This window comes from Oncorhynchus mykiss, chromosome 16, assembly GCF_057628025.1.
Source record: "Oncorhynchus mykiss isolate SJ-2025 chromosome 16, ASM5762802v1, whole genome shotgun sequence".
Lineage (NCBI taxonomy): Eukaryota > Metazoa > Chordata > Actinopteri > Salmoniformes > Salmonidae > Oncorhynchus > Oncorhynchus mykiss.
Genome location: NC_143037.1, coordinates 43,483,298 through 43,501,947, shown reverse-complemented (window position 1 = coordinate 43,501,947; position 18,650 = coordinate 43,483,298). Strand labels below are relative to the sequence as shown.

The window sequence follows — 18,650 nt, the reverse complement described above, 5'->3', positions numbered from 1 at the left end:
GACTTGCTTAGTTTAAAAAATAACACGCGTACAGTACCAGTCAAGTTTGGACACCTACTCATTCAGGGTTTTTATTTTTACTATTTTCTACATTGTGGAATAATAGCGAAGACATCAAAAACTATGAAATAACACATATGGAATCATGTGGTAACCAAACAAATGTTTTATCAAAATATATTTTAGGTTCTTCAAAGGAGCCATCCTTGGCCTTGACGACAGCTTTGCACAGCGTTCACCTGGAATGCTTTTCCAACGGTCTTGAAGGAGTTAGCAAGTGCTTGTCAAATTGTGACTGAGAGACTGACGTGGACAGCCTACGTGAAAAAGCAAAGCCGAGCTCATGCCTTTTCAAGCGACTTTTTTCATATCATTAGTCACGTCATGCTATGTATTAAATATCAAAACATATAGCCCAATGTTTGTAGAACTGAAGTTACATGAATAACTCTAAATTTAAGCATATAGGAGTGCCCATTACGTTTGTTAGCTGCATGTGTGCACTCCCTCCAAATTGTTTGGTGAAAATATCCTTTCTATTTTATTCATATCATGTTTCTTTAGACCGGTCTTAAATAATGGATTTATTGTGAAGGTTTATGCTATATTTCATCGATTTACAATACTTTTCTCAAATGTAGATGTTCCAAAGGACTGCATTTGTGACTTCTGTGTGTGGAAGCCAGGAGCTGATAAATTAGTTTAACGGTCAATTACCGTGAGACTGACCCCAGTTATTTGCTTGACAATCACCAACTGATGACATTTTCGTGACAGCCCTAATCCTATGAGTTGAACGTTGGAAGTGTGGCTGTGCAAATGCAATTTGGTTTATGTACCTTATGTAATCGCTCCAGTAAAGTCTGGTTATTGAAAAACCGCTGTAGCACATCCGCATCCAACATAACAAGTCTGGCCTGTAGCTGTTTGGAGGTGGGCCAGCCCACTGAGCCGGGCCAGCCAGTGGGTTTTGGAACGAGTCAGCTAAACCTGTTCTGCGTTACGAGTACAGTGTTATTTCCAATGAATGGCCACCGCGGTCAGTCAATACCACCAGCAGAGCATTTGTGCCTTGCAGCTTAATGGTGTGATGTTGAAGTTGTGAATCAATTCCGATGCTACGAACTGATTTCTCTTGCTCCCAGTACATGTCCCCCCCCCCACACACACACACACTTCAGTTCCTCCTCCTGACCTATACAGACTCTTGTTCTGTTGTGTCTTGAACACGGTGTACTCCGTATATCTCTATTTTTGAGGCCAACTACTTATTTCCCCTCTGGCCGTGTTGATCGGCGCTACCTTAGTTTCTTACCGATATCTCTTTCTAAGTATATCCCTCCTCCAGACACTCTAGGCAACATACTTTGCCCCGACACAATTTCAACTCTTATGTCTGGGTAAATGGGTTGTGTTGACAAGAGGCTCGCTTGCCTGTTGGTTTAGCTGTGACGCACTCACTTGTATGTTTTCTGCCGTTTTCCAGGTGACGTTGAAGATGCGACCGCCAACAAAATTGCGTAAGTGAAGAGACCTAATGATTTAACTGACCTAGCAAGCAGTCTGTGATTAGAGTGGCTGTGTGTGAGCAGAGTATTTGAGCTAGTATCTGAGTTGCTGTGACCTACGAGGTGACACAACTTGGCCTGTGTGACTGTCCTCCTTGCTCTTTGTCCTTACACACTGATATTCCTTTCCTCCCTCCCCACCCAGAGCAACTAGCATCCAAAACACACAATACTGTGTTGTCCAAATGACATAAAAACACAATGTGCGCTGATCACTCTACAGACACCCTCGTTCTCTCTCTTCCTGTCTAGGCTGTGGCTGTGTACGTTTACCCTCTCTGTGGCAGTGTGCGCTGTGCTGCTCCTCCCCATCTCCATCCTGTCCAATGAGGTGCTGCTCATCTTCCCTCACAGCTACTACATGCAGTGGCTCAACGGATCGCTCATTCACGGTACTGATCCACGTTTACACCACAACACCCAATACCGCTCCACGTTTACACCACAACACCCAATACCGCTCCACGTCTACACCACAACACCCAATACCGCTCCACGTTTACACCACAACACCCAATACCGCTCCACGTTTACACCACAACACCCAATACCGCTCCACGTTTACAACCCATAGTCGTTCGTTCATTGTCAGAGCGCCCGTAGCCCCAAACCTCACACACCAGTCTGTTTTAACTACATTTTGAAGTGTTGCTAGTCAATGGGCTCCAAAACGAATGATTCATTACTATGGTTTTGGGAACCTTGCACCGTTGCCTGTTATGTAATAATAAGCCATGGTGTGTCTATCACAGAAATGAAACGTGAGCTCCACAAACCAGCAGTTGAAGGGAAGTGGGGCCCCAAATATAACATTGTCCACTCTAGTCCCTCTTGCTTATTTCCATTGAGCTTTACAGGTTCCTGTGTTCTGTATACCCCCCAAAAAAGTGTTTCCCTAAACGGCGAGGCTGCGCCTCACTGTGGTGGTCGTGTTTGTTGCTGGGTTTCTATCCCTTTTATGATATTACCTAACTTTTTGTAATGAAATGTTTTGACCATCTCTTCTCTTTCTCTCCATCATCAGGCTTATGGAACCTAGTGTTCCTGTTCTCCAACCTGTCCCTGGTCTTCCTCATGCCCTTCGCCTACTTTTTCACCGAGTCGGAGGGCTTCGTGGGCTGTAAGAAGGGGGTGATGGCGCGGGTGTATGAGACGGCGGTGGTGCTGCTGCTGCTCACTCTGCTGGTGCTGGGCATGGTGTGGGTGTTTGTGGCTCTGCTAAACAACCACAGCGCCAGGGAGAGCCTCTATGGTGAGTTGATCTTTGCTTTTCATTCAAGCCATTTTTGCAACTGTTAATTTATTGAATTGGTGTCCTTTTTGTTAATTTTTTTGGGGGGGGAACCATGTATCAAAGTCCTTTTTTCTAATGACCTGTTGTCTCCCATCTCAGACATGTGGGAGTACTATCTCCCTTACCTCTACTCTGCCATCTCTCTGTGTGGAGTGCTGCTGCTGCTATGTGAGGCCACCTCCACTATGTCTCGTCCATCTGCCGCACTGGCTGCTTAACTTGTGATGTGTCTGAATGCTGCCTGACACCTCTTCCCGTCTCCTTGCAGTGTGCACTCCCTTCGGGCTGTCCCGCATGTTCAGCGTCACCGGGAGCCTACTGGTCAAACCACGGGTGAGTGATAATCCACAAACGTTTTCTCCAGTATGCAGACAATAACCGAACACGGGTGACATTGTTATATCTTTGGTATTTTATTAGGGTCCCCATTAGCTGTTGCAAAAGCAGCAGCAACTCTTCCTGGGGTCCACATGAAACACAATACAGAACCTCAATAGACAAGAACGGCTCAAGGACAGAACTACATACATTTTTAAAGGCACACAGCCTACATATCAATGGATACACACAAACTATCTAGGTGAAATAGGGGAGAGGCGTTGTGTTGCTTTATCTGTTTTTTGAAACCAGGTTTGCTGTTTATTTGAGCAATATGAGATGGAAAGAAGTTCCATGCAATAAGGGCTCTACATAATACTGTGTGTTTTCTTGAATTTGTTCTGGATTTGGGTGACGAGATCCCTGGTGGCATGTCTGGTTGGATAAGTGTGTGTGTATTAGAGCTGTGTGGAACTTGACTATGTAAACCATTTTTGGGATATCGTTGACAATAACATAACACTAATGACTCGATGACATCCAATCCCCTGTGTTTCCTCAGCTGTTGGAGAATGTGGAGGTGGAGATGAACTGTGCTGCGTTCGAGGAGGCTTCACTCTCTAGGACACTCAACCGTGAGTGGGCCAGCGACCATGGGCTACAATAGTCTCTCAACATGGGACAATTGAATGCATTTCTATTGGGAATCGTACACTGCCTGTACCCACACGTCCATGACTCATCCTAGAGGAGGTGGTGTTGACCGTGCTCTGTTCCTTGTAGGGGGTAGCACGGCATGCTGGGTCAGTGTGAACGTGGAACCTTTGAGGACGCAGTACCTCGGCGTCCAGGCCAAACGAATCGCCCTCGGTAAGACCGTCGGTCTATGAGAATAATACTGTGTTTTTATTAGATTCTCTTGACTTACTAGGGTTGGATCAAATTCATTGGAAGATTATACAACATTGCTGGATTTCATTCGGGCATTAGAATTTTTTTCCCAGGAATAGCTTCACTGCTCACCGGGAGACTGACAGCGTTGTCTACAGTGGTCCTTGTCCTCATCATTCTCTCTCCCCCAGAGATGCGGAGGAGAGCGTCACCATGGCAGCGGAACCTGTTCTACCCTCTGGCCATGCTGCTGCTCCTAGCTCTGACGGTGGCCTGCGTGTTGATGGTTTGTTTCCATGTTCTGGAGCTCCTGTTCGACGAGACGGCCATGCCCAGTGGAATGGGGGTGAGAGGACTCTACCAAGGGGAATAAGGGACGGCGTGAGCTGGAAGGGGCTTTGTATGGATTATTCTCGACAGCCCGCTGTTGATTTTATAGCATGTAGGGCGTTTACACACTCTGCCCAATGTGGGTGAAAGCACGCTTTGGTGGTAATTTTTTCCATTCGTTAGGTTTTAAAATACATTTTTACCGTGATAAGTATGATCACGCTCTGAATCGTTCCGTGAGGTCTTTCTTTAGCATATCATTTAACATTATATCCTAAATGTCTGATTTCCTAACTTAATACATCTGATCATAAGCACTGAGCTCTGATCATTTAAAAGAGCTGTGCAGCTTTCTTGCCAAAACGTTTGAGGATTTTGCATTCTGGTCGGCGTCATTGCCGTTGTTTCCATGTGTCGCAAACCGTTATTTAAGCTCTCGTCATGCCAATTTAAGGCTTAGAAAATAGAAATCTTGTGGTACACTTAGTGCTCCGTTGACATTTTTAGAGAGATGCTTGTTTTTGTAAGAACATGTGAACAGTGTAGACCAAAATGTCTCAACATCGACATCCATCTGGCCTATTGTTTCATGTCCCCCGGATTTGAGAAGTGAGCCTGTCGAGTAGCCTTCATTCTGGCACAGCGTCCAGCCTAGCTCCCGCGATGCTTTTTACCACATTTCCTTTTTAAAATGTTTATTTTCGCTGGCCTCCGTTTCATTTAGTCAGCCTAATTTTGACTTTCCTACTACGGTTAAAAACTCCAATAACTTGAACGGATTAGGATCGAGACAGTCTGGACCGTTGATTTTCTTAGTGGATTATCTCCACAATAAAACAAATCATTTAACCCATTGGTCAAAATGTTTTTTTATTGGACACCCTATAACCGGGGTACTTAGCCTAGGAGGTCCCGCAGCCTGCTGGTTTTCTGTTCCACCTGATAATTAATTGCACACACCTGGTGTCCCGGGTCTAAATTGGTCCCTGATTAGAGGGGAACAACTAAAAAAATGCAGGGGAACTGGCTTCAAGGTCCAGAGTTGCGTTTTGAGGGCCTATGGCATGAGTTTACTCCTACCTGTAAAGATATGTTGAATTCTAGCGATGCACATTGACCTATTGCCTCTGTAATGTTGACCCTGAATAGCCTGTTCTATGTTGAGTGACTGAAGGCCATATCTTTCATATAGATTTTAAGACTAAACAATTCTAAGGACATAAACTTGCGGGGGGAGGGTACAATTTTTTTTTTTTATACAGGATAACCGATTTGCATTGATGGTATGTTTCCTCTGCGTGGTAGGACCCTCGCCTGGGGACGGCTTCCTTCTCCATGTTTGGTTCTCTGGGAGCAGCGGTGCAGGTGGTCCTCATCCTGTACCTGATGGTGTCGTCTGTGGTGGGCTTCTACAGCTCTCCTCTCTTCACCTCCCTGCTGCCCCGCTCTCAGGACACCAACCTCACACAGATCATTGGGAACTGTGTGTCTCTTCTGGTCCTCAGCTCAGCACTGCCGGTCTTCTCTCGCACTCTGGGTAAGAGCCCCCCCCCCGATCCCCAGGTTGAGTTTCTAGATTCTTGTCGTCTCGTATGGTTGAACAAAAAAAGAGATGCGTAGACCCCCACAGTGGTATCATAATACCCATGAAACCTAGTGGTCAAACAGGGAAATGGTTCCAATCGTTTCCCCAACATAAATGTTTCCTATAGGGGATTTTAGAAACACCTAAAGTAAGGGGTGTGTTTCCTGTCGGCTTACGTTGACGTTTTGATTACCATGTAAATCTCTCTCGTACAAAGGTGACTTATCAATTGTTTTTATTTCTTTATTTAACCTTTATTTAACTAGGCAAGTTGGTCCAAATTGTTATTAACAATGACGGCCCAGGAACAGTGGGTTAACTGCCTTGTTCAGGGGCAGAACGACAGATTTTTACCTTGTCAGTTTTGGGGATTCGATCTAGCAACCTTTCGGTTACTGGCCCAACTAGGCTACCTGCCCTCACACCCAGGGTAGGCCTACACGAGAAGCAGCCCTTATTTCAAGTGTTTCTAAAATCCCCTATTGGAAACATTTTATGGTATAAAAACAATTGGAACCATTTCCCCGTTTGACCACTAGGTTTTTGGTGTATTACGACACCACCACTGTGGGGCTCTATTGCCTACTGACTGAGAGCTTCTGGTTGTAGTATAATTTCTGAACACAAGAGGGCATGTGTATGCAGTCAATCACTATGAACACTGTGACCTTGGCCATGGTCAAGTACTGTGCTTCAGAAATGCACCCTTCTTTCCTTCCACTCTAGAAGTATTCACAGATCTGAATCGGATGGATTAGTGAAAGTAATATGGATTTGAACTTTATTTATCCATGGGGGGGTGAAGATATGCTGAGTAGTTTATAGTGTCAAACTAATCACATTCTGTCTCTGACCTGTTCTTCAGGGATCACACGGTTTGACCTCCTGGGAGACTTTGGGAGATATAACTGGCTGGGGAACTTCCACATAGTGTTCTTGTACAACATACTGTTTGCCGGCCTCACCTCTGCCTGCCTCATCAACACTCTCACCTGGGCTGTGCAGGGAGAACTCATACGTGCCTTCGGTACGTAACGCTATCAATCAAGTATTTATAAAGCCAGGAATATGTCTATGAACCTGATACCTGCCTTTCTATGTTTAGATGTTCGAGTCCATACTTTTGTATCACTTCACATCTTCAACTTAAAGTCATGTTTAAATTGACTAGATGATTTGTCCACCTATCTTGGCTGTAGTCGACTCCCACAATCCGTTTTTGGATATGCATCTTTCTTAGGTATTTGGTAGTCATATTGTGTTACTTTCATTATGCAGTAGAAGGGTTGTGCCAGCTGCCAATAGTCGGTGTGTTTTCAGAGTGACTGAACTGTGAGCTAGCTTCCAAGGTGTTCTCTTCCCAGCTCTGGGCCTGGCCATGTTTCCCAATGGGTTGGTCTCCTTTCCTCAGATAGAAAGGCCTATACAATTCTCTCAGGAAAGAGGGGAGTAGGAGTCCCCTAGGGGCCTGTGGGCCTGGCCGCTGGGCCCCCTCCCGGGCCCCCCACACACACTCGCCCTCTGCCCCTCCACCCAACACAAACAGTTTGGCGCGTAGAGCCATGGACACGCACCCCCCCCCCCTTCCTCACGGGATAGATAGCATCTCTCCTCAACCGCTACCTCCCCAACAGCTTTTGTTCTGTTCTGTGATTGATGGACTTTCTTTGCACCCAAACTAGCCTTTTTTAAAAATATTTTATTTTTCTCACACTGTCGGTGGTAATCATGCCATTTCGTTCCACTGTCGGTGTTAACCGTAAGTGTTATGTCTCCACAGGTCTCCACAAACTTCCTCTGACAGTGTCCCGCACAACCATCCCCCTCAAGCTCCTCCTGGCAAATGGCCTGTCAAAGATCCAGTGACTGACATTCCCTTGACCAATCAACCGTGATCTTTAATCCCGACTGGGACCTGAGCCCCCTGGATAGCATTCCCATTGGACCAAAGGCACCTTGTCTTCAGTCCTCCAGTCAATCTGTGTCTGGATCACCAAAATGAAGAGACCGGAGTGGAGGATTAGAAGTGCAGTTTGGACAATGACGCAGTAGAGCTCTGCTCACTGACCAATACAAGTTGACTTGGGGAACAAACTTAAACGGTCTCGCTTTTTCACTACAGTACTGGGGTGCTATTGAAATCACTGTGCAGTAATCTGAGGCAAAAATGATAAATTCTGGAACTGCTAAAATAATCTTGAACTGAATGGGATCTTATCAGGGTTTTTAGGTCATGGCTAGAAGGGATTCAACTATTGTCAGATATTACTTTTCGTAGCAGGTTAGGAGAAGGGTTGGGGTTAGTTAAAATGTTTAAAAAAATCTGCTTTTGACGTTAATATTAGAAAAACTGGGTCCCTTCTAGCCATGACCGGGTTCTTGTTGACCTTGTGACATCATACAGTACATCCTGGATGTCCTAATGCCTTATGAGAAACTCACAATGGGTTCGAGAGGTGGCGGTGGGACCGACTTACTTTGCTCTTTGGACACGCACGTGTAAAAGTCAGCAAATCTATTTTTGGAACATTACGTTGCAACTGACATTTCCTTTTCCTGATCAGGGGTTGAGCGGTTGAGTCCTCTCTCTGCCTCCCCTCTCCCCACGCTTTCCTCTCTCTCTCTCGTGTAAGACTATTTCTGGGCCTCACTCCTTTGAATCCCACTTCCATTTCTTTTTAAGACTCCTTGTCTGTCTGTAATGGTGTTGTGTCCGTTAATGAGAGGATGTTTTTAAACCTGGGTATTTTACATGCCTTGACCTTCACATAGTGGAGGAAGAGAAGGGGACAGGACAGGGTTGTGTTCATTATGTTACGGCTTAAAGCATTTTGCAACAAAAGAAAATGAGCGTTTCAGTTCTCTTCCATTTGGTGCCGGACGAACACAACCCAGGATTTGTTTTAAACTGATGACATTGAATTAGTGAACAATGTATGAAAAGATACCTGAACACAAAGGGGAAAATAGACAAGGGAGGTTATTGGTTGTATAATGGCATTTCTGTTCCCTTTAAAAAAGAAGCATTAAGGAGCTTCCTTAATGCAAATTAACACTAGTGTGTCCTGCCTTGGACCAATCATACTGTGAATAGCTTGTTAATGTTCAAGTGCAATACTGTTTACGCTCCACTGCCAATTCCCATGACCTGTTTTTCCTGAACTTTTCTATTAGAATAATATAAATTAATGATCTCTAGCGGTTTTTATTTTAGATCTCTTTATCGTGATCCTGTGTCGTGCTTTTCCTTTGCTGTATCAGCATGTATGTTAAGTTTGTTTTAATTGTTGTTATTAGCTGTTAGACAATCAGTTCCTTTCTCTGTCACCAGCAGGGGGCAGGGTCTCCCAAACTCACCGGCAGCCTTCTGAAACTTGCCCTGAGGTTCTGTCAGAGAACCTTCCGTCCTTAGGGCAATGGTTCTGTTTGGTCAGTCATTGCACATAGTGTTGACTCATTTTATGTCGCGTGACAAGTATTTCGAGTCTATTGTTTGGGGAGCAAACAGTTTTTTATGGTTTACTTTTAGTGCTCTAAAACGTTTTGATGTTGTAGAATGCATGTATTTTTTCATGAGCCGTGGAGAAAATTACATTTTTCTATACATGAACTGTCTTGTCTGATATCTATGGATTGGTATGAGTAATAAGACTGTTAGAGTGCAGTTATATAGTAGTTTATCTATACATGAGCAGGTGTCATTATCCAGCCTGTCCCACTTTGTGTGGGCGTTTGCTGGCACGTCTGTCCCCCCTGTGCGGTTTACGTCTGCCCCCCCCCCCCCCCCCCCCCGTGCTGTTTATGTCTATCCTGTGCGTGTACGTCTGTGTCCCCCTGTGTGGTTTACGTCTGTCCAGTGCGTGTACGTCTGCCCCCTCTGTGCGGTTTACGCCTGCCCCCCCGCCCTCTGTGCGGTTTACGTCTGCCCCCCCCCGTGCTGTTTATGTCTATCCTGTGCGTGTGCGTCTGTGTCCCTCTGTGCGGTGTACGTCTATCCTGTGCGTGTACGTCTGCCCCCCCTGTGCGGTTTACGTCTGTGTCCCCCTGTGCGGTTTACGTCTGTGTCCCCCTGTGCGGTTTACGTCTGTGTCCCCCTGTGCGGTTTACAGCTGTGTCCCCCTGTGCGGTTTACAGCTGTGTCCCCCTGTGCGGTTTACAGCTGTGTCCCCCTGTGCGGTTTACAGCTCCGTCCCCCTGTGCGGTTTACAGCTCCGTCCCCCTGTGCGGTTTACAGCTCCGTCCCCCTGTGCGGTTTACAGCTCCGTCCCCCTGTGCGGTTTACAGCTGTGTCCCCCTGTGCGGTTTACAGCTGTGTCCCCCTGTGCGGTTTACAGCTGTGTCCCCCTGTGCGGTTTACAGCTGTGTCCCCCTGTGCGGTTTACAGCTGTGTCCCCCTGTGCGGTTTACAGCTGTGTCCCCCTGTGCGGTTTACAGCTGTGTCCCCCTGTGCGGTTTACGTCTGGCCGTCCCCCTGTGCGGTTTACGTCTGCCCGTCCCCCTGTGCGGTTTACAGCTGTGTCCCCCTGTGCGGTTTACAGCTGTGTCCCCCTGTGCGGTTTACGTCTGCCCGTCCCCCTGTGCGGTTTACAGCTGTGTCCCCCTGTGCGGTTTACGTCTGCCCGTCCCCCTGTGCGGTTTACAGCTGTGTCCCCCTGTACGGTTTACGTCTGTGTCCCCCTGTGCGGTTTACAGCTGTGTCCCCCTGTGCGGTTTACAGCTGTGTCCCCCTGTGCGGTTTACAGCTGTGTCCCCCTGTGCGGTTTACAGCTGTGTCCCCCTGTGCGGTTTACAGCTGTGTCCCCCTGTGCGGTTTACAGCTGTGTCCCCCTGTGCGGTTTACAGCTGTGTCCCCCTGTGCGGTTTACAGCTGTGTCCCCCTGTGCGGTTTACAGCTGTGTCCCCCTGTGCGGTTTACAGCTGTGTCCCCCTGTGCGGTTTACAGCTGTGTCCCCCTGTGCGGTTTACAGCTGTGTCCCCCTGTGCGGTTTACAGCTGTGTCCCCCTGTGCGGTTTACAGCTGTGTCCCCCTGTGCGGTTTACAGCTGTGTCCCCCTGTGCGGTTTACAGCTGTGTCCCCCTGTGCGGTTTACAGCTGTGTCCCCCTGTGCGGTTTACGTCTGCCCGTCCCCCTGTGCGGTTTACGTCTGCCCGTCCCCCTGTGCGGTTTACGTCTGCCCGTCCCCCTGTGCGGTTTACGTCTGCCCGTCCCCCTGTGCGGTTTACGTCTGCCCGTCCCCCTGTGCGGTTTACGTCTGCCCGTCCCCCTGTGCGGTTTACGTCTGCCCGTCCCCCTGTGCGGTTTACGTCTGCCCGTCCCCCTGTGCGGTTTACGTCTGCCCGTCCCCCTGTGCGGTTTACGTCTGCCCGTCCCCCTGTGCGGTTTACAGCTGTGTCCCCCTGTACGGTTTACGTCTGCCCGTCCCCCTGTGCGGTTTACGTCTGTGTCCCCCTGTACGGTTTACGTCTGCCCCTCCCCCTGTGCGGTTTACAGCTGTGTCCCCCTGTGCGGTTTACGTCTGCCCCTCCCCCTGTGCGGTTTACGTCTGCCCGTCCCCCTGTGCGGTTTACGTCTGCCCGTCCCCCTGTGCGGTTTACGTCTGCCCGTCCCCCTGTGCGGTTTACGTCTGCCCGTCCCCCTGTGCGGTTTACGTCTGCCCGTCCCCCTGTGCGGTTTACGTCTGTGTCCCCCTGTGCGGTTTACGTCTGCCCGTCCCCCTGTGCGGTTTACAGCTGTGTCCCCCTGTGCGGTTTATGTCTGTCCTGTGCGTGTCTGTCTCCCTGTCCCACCACCATTTGTTGCCTTGCTTTAATCAGGCCCAGAAGAAAGCCGTTGTATTTTGGCCCATCTGTCATCGGAGGCCGTCCCTGATAACGCTATAACCAACGTTTCCTCCACTCGGATGCCACCGCCAGATAAAAAAAAAAGGCCAAATCAAGAGGAGAGGCGACGCTCTCGCTTTCTCTCTCACCTCCACCCACTCCCCCTTTCTTCCATCTGTTTTCCTGGCATATTATTCATTTCCTCTTTTGGAGGCAGAAAAAGAACCCGGTTCTGATTCATGACTCCTTGATTTTTGTTTGCATTTCTTTTTCTTGTTTTCTTTTGTTTGATGTTTTTTAAATGAGCTGTCTTTTTGTTTTTGTGTTGCCTTTTCCTCCGCTAAAAGGGAGTTTAAAGTCTAAATGTTCCCGTAATGCTACTTACTGTACATATCAGAGGCTTGGTGTGCCCTGTGGGTTGTAGGCACACACCACTGAGACATGTCAGTTAATGAATACAGGATTGATATTAATTAGGTTTGTTCTGGGTGTTTCTGTGTGGGAGTCTGTCTGTGCATCCACTTCTACTGTTCACATTTCATTGACCCCTTCTTCCCCACACACACACACACACACACACACACACACACACACACACACCCAACCTAATTAATTTAGTGAATGTGCAACCTAGACTAGTGAAATTGTTGCAAAGCCACAAGTAATGGCAACTCTTGTTCGTCACAATAAGGCGTTTTGAGTTGCTGCGTTAAGATTCTTAATTCTAGGAAATTGAGAGGATTTGATAGTTGGGATTTTGTATTACAATGTCATGACTTGGAACAACTGGCAGAGAAGGAAAGCAACCAGATCAATGCTCTTAAGTCACATGCTCTTAATCACATGTTAACGCCTTTCAGTTTAGCCATGAAAATGCTGGACAATTTGGTACTATTATAGTCTAGATTAAACATTCTGATAATTGCTAGTCTAGAAATGGAAACAAACAATTCTCTATCCTGGAATTTAGAGAACCATTTTCTCTCCATATGGTTGCGATACATATACACTGAGTGTATAAAAGATTTTAAGAATACCTTCCTGATATTGGAATCCACATGGTGTAGAAAGCGTTTCACAGGGATGCTGGCCCATGTTGACTCCAATGCTTCCCACAGTTGTGTCAAATTGGCTGGATGTCCTGTTGGGTGGTGGACCGTTCTTGATACGCACGGGAAACCTGAGTGTGGAAAAACCAAGCAGCGTTGCGGTTTTTGACAAACTGGTGCGCCTGGCACCTACTACCATACCTCGTTCAAAGGCACTTCCATTTTGTTCTTGCCCATTCACCCTCTGGATGGCACACATACACAATCCATGTCTCGATTGTGTCGAGGCTTAAAAATGTAACATGTCTCCTCTTCATCAACACTGATTTTGAAGTGTATTTAACAAGTGACATCAACAAGGGATCATAGTTTTCACCTGGTCAGTCTGTCACAGAAAGAACAGGTGTTATTTTGTTCAGTGTACAGTCAGGTCCATAATTATTGGCACCCTTGATTAAAAATGAGTAAATAAGACTGTATACAATAATGAACTACATTGCTCCGTATTTGTTGTTTTGCCTGATCTTTATCAAGGGTGCCAATAATTGCGCACCTGACTGTACATGCATATAGCCTTTGTGTTTGTAATGCACTGAGCTATGCGCTCCACTGAACATGTTGCCATTGACCCTGAACTTAAACCTCACCTTATGTGTAAACAAACACAGCTAGAACTATGCCATGAGGTCTAGGTCTGGACTCACCCAATTCTTTGTTGAAATACTAGTTTGTGTTTACTGAAACACTGAGGAAGTTGGGTATTGTAGTACTGTCTGTATGTTTAGTGTTTTTCACTAGTTTAGATACCTGGCAGTTGGTTTTAGTTGTAAATGAAGGTTCACGGGTCAAAGGTTGGTGGTTGCAACGCTGGTCCTAAAAATTCACTGGAGAGAAGAGGGTGCGGATTTCACTTTTATTCTCTTATTTGTGGCGCCACCCACCCAGAGCTTACTTAAAAAATAAATAAAACAAACAAATTACTTGGAGGTAAGTTGACTGTCTCAACCTTGATTCCACTGAAACGTGTGACGTTAGAATAGCACCTCCCAACAGGAAAATAAAGAGCCTTGATACCGTAGTGCAGAGGCCGCCCAGTTGGGGTCTCAACTTACTGTTGCAAGTTAGAATGGTAGAATACCAAAAGTTGCAATTTTGAAATGTGGTTGTGCGTCATCAGTTTCTCTTATGTCAGTCATTGATAGACAATTAGCCCATGTCAGCTCGCATAGTTTAGCGGCCAGCTTTCTAAACAAATGTAGCAATCTAAAATGTTTTATCGTGGTTGAATTACCAGCCGTGGGGCCCCCCATTTAGTTTTGTCAGCTATGTGGGGTGGGAGGGGTTGATGTTGGTACGCAGACCCTTGAGCAACTGCACCCCTTCATGAGTTTTTTTGTTTGTTTTTTGTGGCCCCCACTCCCATCAAAGTTGCCCATCCCTGTTGCAGTGGCTCTGCAATCAAAGAAGTGTCACGTTCAGTAATGTAACTAAATACACAGCATTTGACTGCTAGTTCAGCATCCATAGGACCATATCGGAGACAAAACAGGAGTGGGGAGACGGGCAGCGTGTATAACGGGATAAGATAGGCTATCTTTATTGTCAAAACACAAGAATGAAGGTGGGGGGGGGGGGGAAGACACAGATTAGCTTTCCTGACAGCCGGCCGTTTGATGTGCGTGCCAAAGTGCATTAGGGTTCTATTCTTCCCGCTGTTAGCTGACTGGCGACACACAGAGCTGCTCACAGGAAAAGGCGAGACTTTCGTGCTAATCAACTGATAATGGCGGTCACACTGTCCGTTTGCCACGGCTGGACTGGCGGCAGGCGGACCCTCACCCTGCGAGCACACTCGCGGCACACTTCCTTCACACACTGGACTGGCGGGCTGGCAGGCCTCTGATCCATACATATACGTCCATAAACCATCAGTAAAACACATGCGCATCTAGTAGTGGACTGACGTTTAACACAGTAAATACTCAGGACCCTGATTCAGCCTAGTCTTGGACTACAAAGTTAAAGATTCATCATTGAGTATGGTTTTTTTTTTCAGTCCAGAACTAGGCTTAAATCTCTGCCTGGGTAAACCAGCCTTTAGAATGACAGAACCCTTGAGGTGGGTAGCAACCAACTCATTCAAGGGGACACCTTGCCTGATGTCTGCGATCTAAACGATGAAGCTGTGTAGAGTGTGGTCATACATAGGCCTACTGTATGGTGTGGAGGACAGCTGCAACTGGTATAGTATCAGGTATAGATAGAGCTCTATATGACTGATTGTTATAGAAGTATGCATGACCTCCGACCTGTTTGTTTGGGCCAGGAAGTTCCACCCTGGCCCGCTATTGTCCAGTCTGATGTAGCATCAAGTCCCAACAAAGTATGCAACTATAGTGTTTGTTTGTGCTTGCGTACACCTGTGTGTGTGTGTGTGTGTGTGTGTGTATAGTGCATTTGGAAAGTATTCAGACCCCTTGACATTTTCCACATTTTACATGAGCCTTTTTCTAAAATGGATTAAATTGATCAATCAATTTACACCCCATAATGATACATTTGCTATTTAAAAAAAAAAAAATGAACCTTTATTTTACTAGGCAAGTCAGTTAAGAACAAATTCTTATTTACAATGACGGCCTAGGAACAGTGAGTTAACTGCCTGTTCAGGGGCAGAACGACAGATTTGTACCTTGTCAGCTCGGGGGTTTGAACTTGCAACCTTCCGGTTACTAGTCCAACGCTCTAACCACTAGCTACCCTGCCACCCTACCTAAGTATTAAGACTCTTTACTCAGTACTTTGTTGAAGCACCTTTTGGCAGGAATTACAGCCTCAAGTTTTCTTAGGTATAATGCTACAGGCTTGGCACACCTGTATTTGGGGAATTTCTCCCATTTCATTTCTGAAGATCCAGTCAAGCTCGATCAGGTTGGATGGGGAGCGTTGCTGCACAGCTATTTTCAAGTCTCTCCAGAGATGTCCAATCGGGTTCAAGTCTGGGCTCTGGCTGGGCCACTGAAGGACATTTAGAGACTTGTCCCGAAGCCACTCCTGCATTGTCTTGGCTGTGTGCTTATGGTCGTTGTCCTGTTGGAAAGTGAACCTTCGCCCCAGTCTTGAAGTCCTGAGTGCTCTCGAGACGGTTTTCATCAAAGATCTCTGTACTTTGCTCCGTTTATCTTTCCCTCGATCCTCACTAGTCTTCCAGTCCCTGCCACTGAAAAACATGCCCAAAGCATGATGCTGTCACCACCATGCTTCCCCGTGGGTATGGTGCCAGGTTTCCTCCAGACGTGACGCTTGGTATACAGGCTAAAGAGTTCAATGTTGGTTTCATCAGACCAGATAATCTTGTTTCTCATGGTCTGAGTCCTTTAGGTTCCTTTTGGCAAACTCCAAGTGGGCTGTCATGTGCCTTACTGAAGAGTGGCTTTTGTCTGGCCAATCTACCATAAAGGCCTTATTTGTGAAGTGCTGCAGAGATGGTTGTCCGTCTGGAAGGTTCTCCCATCTCCACAGAGGAACTCTGGAGCTCTGTCAGTGACCTTTGGGTTCTTGGTCAACTCCCTTACCAAGGCCCTTTTCTCCCGATTGCTCAGTTTGGCCAGGCGGCCAGCTCTAGGAAGTGTCTCGGTAGTTCCAAACTTCTTCATTTAAAAATGGAGGCCACTGTTCTTGGAGCTTCAATGCTGCAAACATTTTTGGGGACCCTTTCCCAGATCTGTGCCTCGACACAATCCTGTCTCGGAGCTCTACATACAATTCCTTCGACCTCATGGCTTGATTTTGCTCTGACATGCACTGTCAACTGTGGGACCTTTTCCAAATCATGTCAATCAATTGAGTTTACCACAGGTAGACTCGAATCAAGTTGTAGAAACATTTCAAGAATGATCAATGGAAGCAAGATGCACCTGACCTCAATTTAGAGTCTCATAGCAAAGAGTCTGAATACTTATTTCCATAAGGTATGTTTTATTTTTAAATGTGAAAAAATTATAACCTGTTTTTGCTTTGTCGTTATGGGGTATTGTGTGTAGATTGAGGAAAATATTTTATTTAATCAATTTTAGAATAAGGCGTAACAAAATGTGGAAAACGTCAAGAGGTCTGAACTTTCCGAATGCACTGTATCTACGGTGAGTGGAGGAACTGTGCTGAAACCTGGACTCAAACAATAGATTCACATAGCACATTGGGGGCAATGAAACAATGGAAGCCCATTCATTTTCAATGAAGAAAGCGAAGTGGGCGGGGAACCCTGGGGAGATGCGAGCATGGGCGAGGGATGTGAACAGGGGGGGGACCAAAGTTGGAATAAGCTGAACTTTTATTCAAATATTCTGGTCAATCGCAACGTCATGTCAATCGACACTCACTATAGTTCCCAGACCCTACTGGATTGGCAGCTGATACTTAGCACTACCTAGCATGCTTGCTAGCACCAACATGAGGGAAAAGCAAACGTGGCTATCCAAATTTACTCGTTTTAAAAATAATCTCGGCTTGAAGGGATAGATCAGTTCTGCCTCAGGCAATGAATCTGCTATGCAGTTGTTGGTTAAATAAAAACAACTAAAACAGCTTTGGAGCTGTGAAATCATAGCAAACGGCTCCCAGCGTTATACCTATTGTGGACATGGCCATTGGCTGCCCTGAGTGGCATTAGTAATAACCCCATGCATCCTTGTTACAAGTTCAAACAATGGAATGTTCATTCGGCCAATATAAATCCTTATTATATGATTTTCAATTTGAAGTGTCATTATTTCTATATAGCCTACACTTTCTCGTTCTGAACTTCGGGTGAGGCTTCGTGACAATGGACACACCATCAGCTAGCTGCTCTGCCCAAAATCTGCCCAAAACACCAGCTACCCGGTGAATGCTTGATCATTTTTGAATCGGGGCCTTAAACATGTTTATGTACACATGACACCTGACCACGGGTTGCTTGACATATACACTGTGATTAGTGGGTTCTTTAAGGTGAAGGGCATCCAGTTTACACACAGAAATCCAGCTTCACTGTAGCAGCCCTTTCTTTCTTGCTCTCCTACACACACACACACACACACACACCACCCTGCCTCTTCCTGCACTGATAACAGACAAGGGTGAGAGACAGTATGACGGGGTGGTGATTCAGTTTTAACGAGGGGGCCAGGGAGTACAGTGTCAGCTCCTTGACACCCCCCCCCCCCCAAACGCTGGCTGACACACACACAAGTACACACCCCTCCCAACGGCCTCTGTCTGAGGAAGTGGATCCTGCAGTGTCTGTTCAGCTCAAGAGACAAGACCAACACTTCTTTTAAGATGTCAAAGCCAGCATTGTTCAGACAACATAACTGCTGCTGCTTTACAGTAACTAGATGACGTCACAAACAAAGTTATGTTTGAGGAAGTATTTTCCTGAATTACTAATAGCTTCACGCAAACCAGGAAAACATGACAATGTGACATGATTGTTTTTGACCGTGAGCCCCGTGTGCAACACACCCATTGGAGATTAAAATAAAGATGTTGTAGTCTGTCCCTAGCCCAGGTTGAATCCCAAATCAAATTTTATTTGTCACATGCTCCGAACACAACAGGTACCTTAACGTGAAATGCTTATTTACCAGCTCTTAACCAACAATGCAGTTAAGAAGATAGTTTATTTAGTAAATATTTTATTCTCTAAAGTAAAAAGATATACCAAATAACAATAATGAGGCTATATACAGGGGGTACCGATACTGAGTCAGTGTTCGGGGGTACAGGTTAGTTGAGGTAATTTGTACATAAAG

General features: G+C 46.3%; 1 protein-coding gene across 3 annotated transcripts in view; it reads left to right on the top strand.

The window, feature by feature from the left end:
• Positions 1–9,596, top strand: part of LOC110491969 (limb region 1 homolog-like protein) — a 39,005-nt gene extending 29,409 nt beyond the window's left edge. For 2 of the 3 annotated variants that reach the window (XM_021565876.3, XM_021565877.3), the window contains 11 exons: positions 1,487–1,520; positions 1,821–1,960; positions 2,593–2,820; positions 2,962–3,030; positions 3,131–3,195; positions 3,743–3,815; positions 3,964–4,050; positions 4,263–4,417; positions 5,707–5,938; positions 6,852–7,013; positions 7,767–9,596. In XM_021565876.3, the coding sequence (XP_021421551.1) occupies positions 1,487–1,520; positions 1,821–1,960; positions 2,593–2,820; positions 2,962–3,030; positions 3,131–3,195; positions 3,743–3,815; positions 3,964–4,050; positions 4,263–4,417; positions 5,707–5,938; positions 6,852–7,013; positions 7,767–7,852 (1,331 nt within the window). In that variant the 3' untranslated portion in view covers positions 7,853–9,596. The remainder of the gene's footprint in view (positions 1–1,486; positions 1,521–1,820; positions 1,961–2,592; positions 2,821–2,961; positions 3,031–3,130; positions 3,196–3,742; positions 3,816–3,963; positions 4,051–4,262; positions 4,418–5,706; positions 5,939–6,851; positions 7,014–7,766) is intronic. The other variant, XM_090202784.1, reaches the window with a different exon arrangement.
• Positions 9,597–18,650: the final 9,054 nt, after the last annotated feature.